General features: G+C 48.9%; 1 protein-coding gene across 2 annotated transcripts; it reads right to left on the bottom strand.

The window, feature by feature from the left end:
• Positions 1-1,674: 1,674 nt before the first annotated feature.
• On the bottom strand, positions 1,675-5,257 carry LOC125522201 (barley B recombinant-like protein D). Of its 2 annotated transcripts, XM_048687288.1 has the most exons (4): positions 4,881-5,257; positions 4,679-4,791; positions 3,604-3,720; positions 1,675-2,877 (listed from the first exon to the last, which is right to left on the bottom strand). In XM_048687288.1, exons 3-4 carry the CDS (start codon positions 3,670-3,672, stop codon positions 1,951-1,953), a joined length of 996 nt encoding a protein of 331 aa, XP_048543245.1. In that variant the 5' UTR covers positions 3,673-3,720; positions 4,679-4,791; positions 4,881-5,257; the 3' UTR covers positions 1,675-1,950. The 2 variants fall into 2 exon arrangements, with proteins under 2 accessions (XP_048543245.1, XP_048543244.1); XM_048687287.1 differs by lacking the exon at positions 4,679-4,791 and having other exon boundaries at positions 4,881-5,256.
• Positions 5,258-7,811: the final 2,554 nt, after the last annotated feature.

Here is a 7,811-nt window from a genome sequence, read left to right as displayed (position 1 = left end):
GGGGATAAGGGTCATACCTATACAAAGGGGGGAGTCGCTGGACTGGGAAGCGGCGTCGTAAAAGCTCCCCAATCGAGACTGCAAGGCAAGCTAGCAACTCACGGCTGGCTCTGTTGCTCGAGGTCAAGGTAAGGATGGAGGAGTGATGCCTTTTTTTAGGGAATGAGTGATGCAGTTTAACACCAGACAAAGAGTGCTACAATGGAAAATTGAATGGGCCGAAACTAACACCAAACAGAGAGTGCTATAATAGAAAGTTGAATGGGCCGAAATTAACACCAGATGACCAAAATTGTCATCAGAGCAGCGGCCCAGCACTGTTGGTGACCGATGTTAGTGACCGATGCGAGCGAACGAGCGCTAATGGTCTGGTCAGTGCTCAATCCCATGTCCGCTAGGATGAATTTATAGGAGTTTCTGGTGGATCCGCAACTCCGAAAAAAAAGATGTGTCTAGGGCACATCTAGATGTGCTCTAATTATTGCACATCTAAGTGAGTGAATCAAGTATAAAGAGAAAAAAAAGAAAAAATATTCACACGAATCTTAATGTAAGATTAATGACATATGACTTAGATGTGTAACACTTATGACACATCTAGATGTGCTTTAGCAAAACTGAAAAAAAATATGCTTCCTTGTTGCATGGTTCTTCCTACCATTGTCAGTTTCTAGATTATTTTTTTTGCGGGGAGTCAGTTTCTAGATTTTCTTTTTGAATAAGATTACAAACAGTTCCTTCTTTGCCAGGCCACGCGTATATATATTTATTCGTCCTTGCTTTTATTCTTTCTTCTTTGCTACTCCTTCCGTCCCATAATATAAGAGCGTTTTGGACACTACACTAGTGTCAAAATCACTCTTATATTATGGAACGGAGGGAGTATTTATGTTGTTGTTACCTTCATGTGTTAAGTTAGCCAGTTTGGTTAGTTTTGAAGCTGTTTCTTTCTCTACAGGTTCTGTGGTGGTGCTGCTATGTCATTTGGCACTTGTTCACAAAAGCTCAAGGTACACATTCAGTAGACGGGCATTATTTTGCCATCTCCACTTTTTCCCATCTGTCAGAAGAAGAGGCTGATGTGAAGTTTCTACACCCAGGCTCAAATGCTCCTGGGTTAATAATAGATTAAAAAAAATGCAAAAAATTGTGAAATTTTTGTGGCAAAATTTAAGGAATGTTTGGTGTGTATGCAAAAATTCATCACAAAATCACATTGGTGTAAGGCGTGATAAAAAAACAAAATCGATGTTCTGAAAATGTTTAAAACGCATTTTGGAGCTCTGTTTTTTTTTTGCCGCAACTTTCACCAATGTGATTTCGTGATGAAATTTTACAAGCACAACAAACATTTCTTAAAAGTATTATTTTACTGTTCACACCAGGAGCATTTGAGCCACAGTGTAGAAAGCTACTTTCGTGCTAACTAAATTATTTTTCCCTATTTCTGTACTTTACTTTTGGCATCCAGATTGTGTACGATGATGGCAACGTTGAACGACTGCAACGTAATAATAATAATATTGAAAAATGGGATTTCACTGCTGAGGTACGTACGTTCGTGCAGCCTGATGCGATGCTGCTGCTATTATTCTTGCTTCTTTCTATTTCGTCTACTATCCTGCAGGAGCAAGACACGAATCCTAATGCAGCATCTGATATGAATGTAAGCCATGACAAAGGAATAATCGCCTACAACCAATTAAATCTAGTAGTCAAAACTATACAGCGAATCGACGACGAATACCTGGGGTCGCTAAAATTACATTTCCACTGTCCAGCGCGGCTCGGGGTTCAGAAAGGGGGGAGGACCTACACAGAATTCTAGCCTGCATCCCTCAATGACATTACAGAGATGATGATGAGTTGATGACCCGTCCAACCCCAGCAAGGAGATTATAGGACCTTTGCCGCATACACCTCCTTACATATTGAACGGAAGCAGCAGAGCTACCGGATGGTGATGTACCTGTTCGTGCCATGCTTGGCCCAGTGGTCCTTGAGGTCCACCGACGCCGAGAGATCGTGGCCCTCAGCCGCTAGTCGGCTGAGCAGCTTGGTGAAGGCGCTGCCACTCATCTTCCGTCCGCCCATGCGGGCATGACGCTTGTTGGGCATCACCGGGAGCGGGTACATGGACATGCTCATGGTGCAGCAGGACGACTGCCACCCGCCGTTGCCCCACTTGTAGCACTGGCGGAGGACCCCCGTGCACGAGCAGGCAGGCGCGGGCATGGACGACTCGTCGAACGAGACCTGGTTCAGGCCAAGGTCTTGGTCCTTCCACTCGTTCTTCATCTCAGAAGCGGCGCGAGCTGGATCCTCCCCGACACCAGACATTCCGGCATCTCTCCAGTCACCGCCGGCTTTCTTGGTTTTCCGGAGCACGCCTGACGGCCTCTTCAGTGGAGATGCTTGGGAACTGTTCTTCTTGGGCTTCTTTGCCTTTCCAGCAGCAGTCACCGGGGCTGTTGAGATTGGGTATGCGTCTGATATGTGCATTTCCCTCGCATGGTCATATGGAGAATCGGCCAGTTGCAGTGGTGATGATTGAGCATGGGGCTGCTGGTCGTGGTGGTGGAAGTTCTTCGCTCCATTGAGAGATCCTGGGTTGAATCCGTTTCCGCTGTTCATATTAAATCCATTTGTACGGGCTAGTTCAAGTGCAGCAAGGGCATTGTCTCGTTCGACGATTGCAGCATTCCGTTCAGCCATTGCAGAGTCCCGCTGGGCAAACGCCATGTCTCTCTCAGCCATTGCAGCTTTCTTCTCAGCCAGAGCATGGTCTCTCTCCATGATGGCGGTGTCCCTCTCGCTCAGTAGTGCTAGGAGGTTCATGCTGTGGTGGTCCTTCATTTGCCTTTGGGGCATCATCCACTGAAACACAGAGCAACTATCATAAGAACCACACTTCTAGAGAGCAAATCATTCCGACAATTATGATTAGAAAAAAATATATAACATGATGTTTGTGACAATTCTGAATGCAGTACATAAAAGCTAAGCATCAGAATTTCCAAGACAATTATAAGTTTTGATCTTCATTTCTTGGGCATGGTTGTTTCAACTGTACCATTTTCTCTGCAGCTATGCAAGAGAACGAAACAAAAAATATGACAAAAGAGGGCTATGAAATTTGTTACTATCTTATCACCATGAACTTCTGCTATTTAGTTTGATCATTCCTCAGTTTGAAGAAACTTTAGGGATACTATGTACATTAGCTGAGTGACAAGCACTGACCAGCATACTATCTCAACTTTTAGCTTTCTCATAAAGCTGAGTAATATTGCCTTCAGTCTAAAACAAGCACATGTACACTTTAGCCACTAATCTACAGCTTGTGATCTGGTTATGCCCTTAATGAAGATTTGTTACAGGACAATGCTTACTAGCAGAAGATAAATCAAATCAATGTTCTATGCCTTAATTACTACTCCCTCCGTCCCATAATGTAAGACGTTTTTTGACACTAGTGTAGTGTAAAATAACATCTTACATTATGGGACGGAGGGAGTAACACAGTGTAACTTTCATATGTCAACGAACACAATATAACTCTAAAATCTTGCGCGATAATTATTCATGACGAATTACACAAACCTGAGTATGAAGTGCTTTATATGGGTCTGGCCTTTGCCTCCCATTTTCCCTATGTCCAAGGTTGTCCATTATCACATATGTTTGCAGACAGGAGAAATAGAGCAGCTATGTGACTACCTGCAAGATAAGAAGAAAAAGAGTCAAGGGTACAGCAAATATGATATCACACGGAAGGTATTGCCTAAGAGTAACATGGTTAGATTGTCTTGTTGTTATGTCAGAGCTCAAAAAAGCTACCAGATAAAACTTGATTCATGAATGGATGAACGCATGAACCAGTTCAGAAATGAGATAGATACCAGAACAAAATGCATCGGTAAAATTGGGGAACGAAGTAGCTACGTGTGTTTACTCAATGCAGAAGAGAAGGCAACAAGTCAATCAGCTAGCCTCCATCGAAAAGAATTAGAAGCTGAACAACTATTCATTCACAGACTTTAACTCCAGAATCAGTTCCTCGGATAGCGGAAATGCAGAACCAGATCCTCGATATGGATCTCCAAAACCTTGGGGACACAACATGCCACATAGTTTCAAAGCTGAACAGCTTCGTATACTAGTATGATCTCTAGTTATTATCCTTTCGAGTTTCGAACATTGGGCTGAGCGAACAGTTATGGACATGACTCTGAATCTAATGCTGAGCATCATAGTAGAATCCAACTGCGCAGAATGCCGCCTTCAATTGAAAGCAGCAGTACACTCTCCACAGTCCGCACGCTCCGCTCACCAGAAGCTGTGACTGGGGAGTAACGCTACACAGGCCAGCCGCGGCACCGCACATGGAGGATGGAGCAGCGGCACTGCCGAGCCGCCGACCAGAGCACCAAAACTCTGCTTCCAGCCACTCCCAACTGAACCGAGTGCGAACCTGACACTCAAATGTCACCAACGATCAACATCACATCAAGCTCCAGCACTTGCACTCAGAGCGCCGTCTAATTGCAAAAGGGAACCAAACCATGACCAGCCGCCCCTCCTGCTGGTTCCCAGCCCGCCGTGAATTCGGACGAGGACGCCAAATCAACAGAGGGAACGAGCCCCAATCGGAGCCGCTAAACCCTAGATCACTCACCGAGCACCGCCCGCCGCTCCCTCCCCCCGGCGCCCGCGCGGATTCGCGGGCCCAGCGCAGCGAGCGACGAATCCCCTCCTAGTCCGCCGCGGCCACCCAATGCGGCCCCTCCCCTGCTCGCCGCGGAAATTTCGTTTGGGGAAACAATTAAGCAACCCCCGCTGCACTGTACTTATCACAAAGAGAGAGAGAGAGGGGTTACCACACAGTATCAGCAGCAGCAGAAGCTCCCGGAGGCGAGGAGGCGGGGCCCGCCGGCCAGCGGGACGGGGGACGACGGGGCACGGCCGCCGACGGCCGGGCCTGCGGGGTCGGAGCTGGCCGGTCGCCGCCGCTCTCCTCTCCCTCTCCCCCTCCCCCGTCTGTCTCGCTCGGACTTTGGGGGCGCTGGTGAATGGTGGGGGTTGGGGAGCAGGGGCGGCGGCGAGGATGGACGTCGACGCGCGGGAGGGAAGGGGGGAGGGGTGGCCCACGGTCCAGAGGGAGGCGGGGGTGGCGGGTAGATTGATGGTGGATGAGGCCGACGGGAGGAGAGGGGTGGAAGGAAACGCTCGCTCGCTATCTCCCTCTGCTTCTGTCGCTTGGAGAGACTTGCCGCCGGGGCCCACCGCTGGGCGGAGGTGTGGGCAATGAAGGAAGGCAGAGTCTTTGGACGACAGATCTCCTTCCAGCGGATACAACCACGCTGATTTTAATTTTAAATTAAAGCTTTTGTGCGGTTATTCTGACTTTTCTGCAAGGAAATCAGTAGCGGTAAGAGCAACTCCAACGGGACGATGGTTGAGGACGGATAAGCGGGTCCACCTCGGGCGTAAAACACGGAGAGGCGATTGAGGCGATTGCGAGGCGATCGACTTGATAGCTAGGGTTAGGGTTTTGCGGTCGGTGGTGCGGAGGATCGCGGCGGTGCGGGAGGAGGCGACGGCGTCTCCAAGCGTGCTTGAGCCAGCGTGCGGTTTCTCTCTCCGGTCATTGACATGGAGGGGAGGAAGAAGGATGGGGATGCAGCAGCGAGGAGCCATGCAGATGCATATGGGAAAACGGCGGCGGGGACGAACTCACGAAACCCGACTTCTACCCCACGGCCGTCGGCGCAAAAAGAGGCGACAGATGCTGCGATGCAGACGCCACTGGGCACCCAAAGCAGGAACACCTCCGTGTCCCCAGGTTTGACGGCCCGTATGGGAGGCCTGGTGTTGACGGAGAAGGAGGCGAAGGGCTTTGTTTTTAAGGAATCAGATCAGGATCATGTTAGACCGGCGAGGTGGTCGGCGATCGGGAAAGCATTTACACCCAGGCCGATAAACAAGAGTGCACTGGAAAAATCTATGGCAAGGGCGTGGGGGCTGCACAGAGAAGCACAATTCAAGATCATAGGCAGGAACCTCTTTCTGGTGACTTTTGGCAGTGAAGGAGATTGGAGACACGCGTTGAACAATGGACCATGGCAGTTTAATTTTAATGTTTTAGTGCTAAAGGATTATGATGGAGGCACAAGGCCATCAGAGATGACATTTGATGAGGTGGATGTTTGGGTCCGGGTTGAGGATTTACCTTTAGACAAGCGTTCAAAAGCGTTTGGTGAGGGGCTTGGGAATTGGTTAGGCAAGATTGTGAGGGTAGACGTGGAGAAGGATGGATTTGCAAAGGGGTCGGAGCTGCGTTTCAGAGTTAAACTTCTTGTAATGGAGCCTCTGGTTAGGGGCATTTACCTGAAAAAAATCTGAAGACGACCTGGAGAAGACTTGGTTCGATTTCAAGTATGAAAAGATACCGCATTTCTGCTTTGATTGTGGAAGACTGGCACATGGTGAAGGTGGATGCGTTCCGGCAGTGGATCCAGACCATCAGTGGGGGGAATGGCTTAGAGCGTCCCCAGGGCGATCAATGGGACATAAAGATGGCTCGCACCGTGGTTTCTCAGGGAGCGCCAACAGCTTCGGGAGTGCGAGAAGTAGTGAAGGGGAAAGGGGAAGCAGAAGGGCAGGTTCCGTTCGTGATCTTCCTACAAAGCGCAATCTGCATAATGAGTTTGCTACTCCAGCCGTTTCCCGCACTGGTGGGGATGTCATGGGGGATGGGAAGGACGGCAACAATCCTAAGGAGCAGGAACAAGGAGAAGAGAACAAGAAGGGGAGAGATATGAGGGATGATCTAGAACAAAAGAGGGAGAGAGAGCTGCGCTCTAAGTTGAGAGAGAGGCAGCAGGAGAAGCAGGCAGAGTTAAGAAACAGTTACAGGCAATGTGGGCGATGGGATCATCAGGGGGTGGGATCGTCAAGCAATTTCAATGGGAGAGAGCGGAGACATGGTTACTATGTGCGCAAGCCTAGGCCAGAGTATACGGCAGGGCAGCGTTCTCCGAGTAGTCCAAGACAAGAGCCCCAGAGAGATAGGAAGAGGAGGCCAAGGCAATATTGGGTGGCTAAAGGAGAGGGGGAGAGGCATGAAGGACATGATACTTTCGTTCGTGACACGAGGCAGAAAACCTCGTCCGTGTTTGATCGTATTGAGGAGCACACTGATACATCGGTGGACCCTGCGAGACAGGGCCGCCGGTCGCAATGAATCTTTTGGCCTGGAACTGTCGAGGACTGGGGTTGGACTCGATAGTTGGCGAACTTAGAGACCTGATACGGTCATACAACCCAGCGGTGGTGTTCTTATCGGAGACGAAGAAGAGTGCAAAAGCGATGGAGAGGCTCAAATGGAGCCTTGGCTTTACGCAGGGAGTAGCGGTGAACTGTGTCGGAAAAAGTGGTGGTTTGGCATTATGGTGGAGAGATCATGTGACTGTAACGTAAGACCTTGGTGTCAGTATTATATAGACTGCCAAATGGAAGTGGATGGGCATATCTATAGGTTCACTGGAATCTATGGGGAGCCATGTGTGGAAAAGAGAAAGAAAACATGGGAAGTTTTGAGGTATTTGCGGACACAAGATGACCTTCTGTGGATCTGTGTTGGAGACTATAACGAGGCTATGGTGCAGAAAGAGCAAAATGGAGGTAAGGCAAGATGTATCAGACAAATGGATGAGTTTAGAGACTGTTTAGCCGACTGCGGGCTTGCGGATATAGGTTTTTCAGGGTACCCGTTCACATGGGATAATAAGAGAGATGGAGCTGAAAAT

Source organism: Triticum urartu, chromosome 7 (assembly GCF_003073215.2).
Source record: "Triticum urartu cultivar G1812 chromosome 7, Tu2.1, whole genome shotgun sequence".
Lineage (NCBI taxonomy): Eukaryota > Viridiplantae > Streptophyta > Magnoliopsida > Poales > Poaceae > Triticum > Triticum urartu.
Note: the sequence above shows the minus strand (reverse complement) of the source record. Positions and strands in the feature narration are given on the sequence as shown.

Bases quoted from the DNA above. Each gene is read 5' to 3' on its own strand.
- LOC125522201 (XM_048687288.1), bottom strand. From the start codon at position 3,672: ATGGACAACCTTGGACATAGGGAAAATGGGAGGCAAAGGCCAGACCCA. The intron at 2,878-3,603 runs GTTTGTGTAATT...TCTGTGTTTCAG, and splicing joins ATAAAGCACTTCATACTCAG to TGGATGATGCCCCAAAGGCA.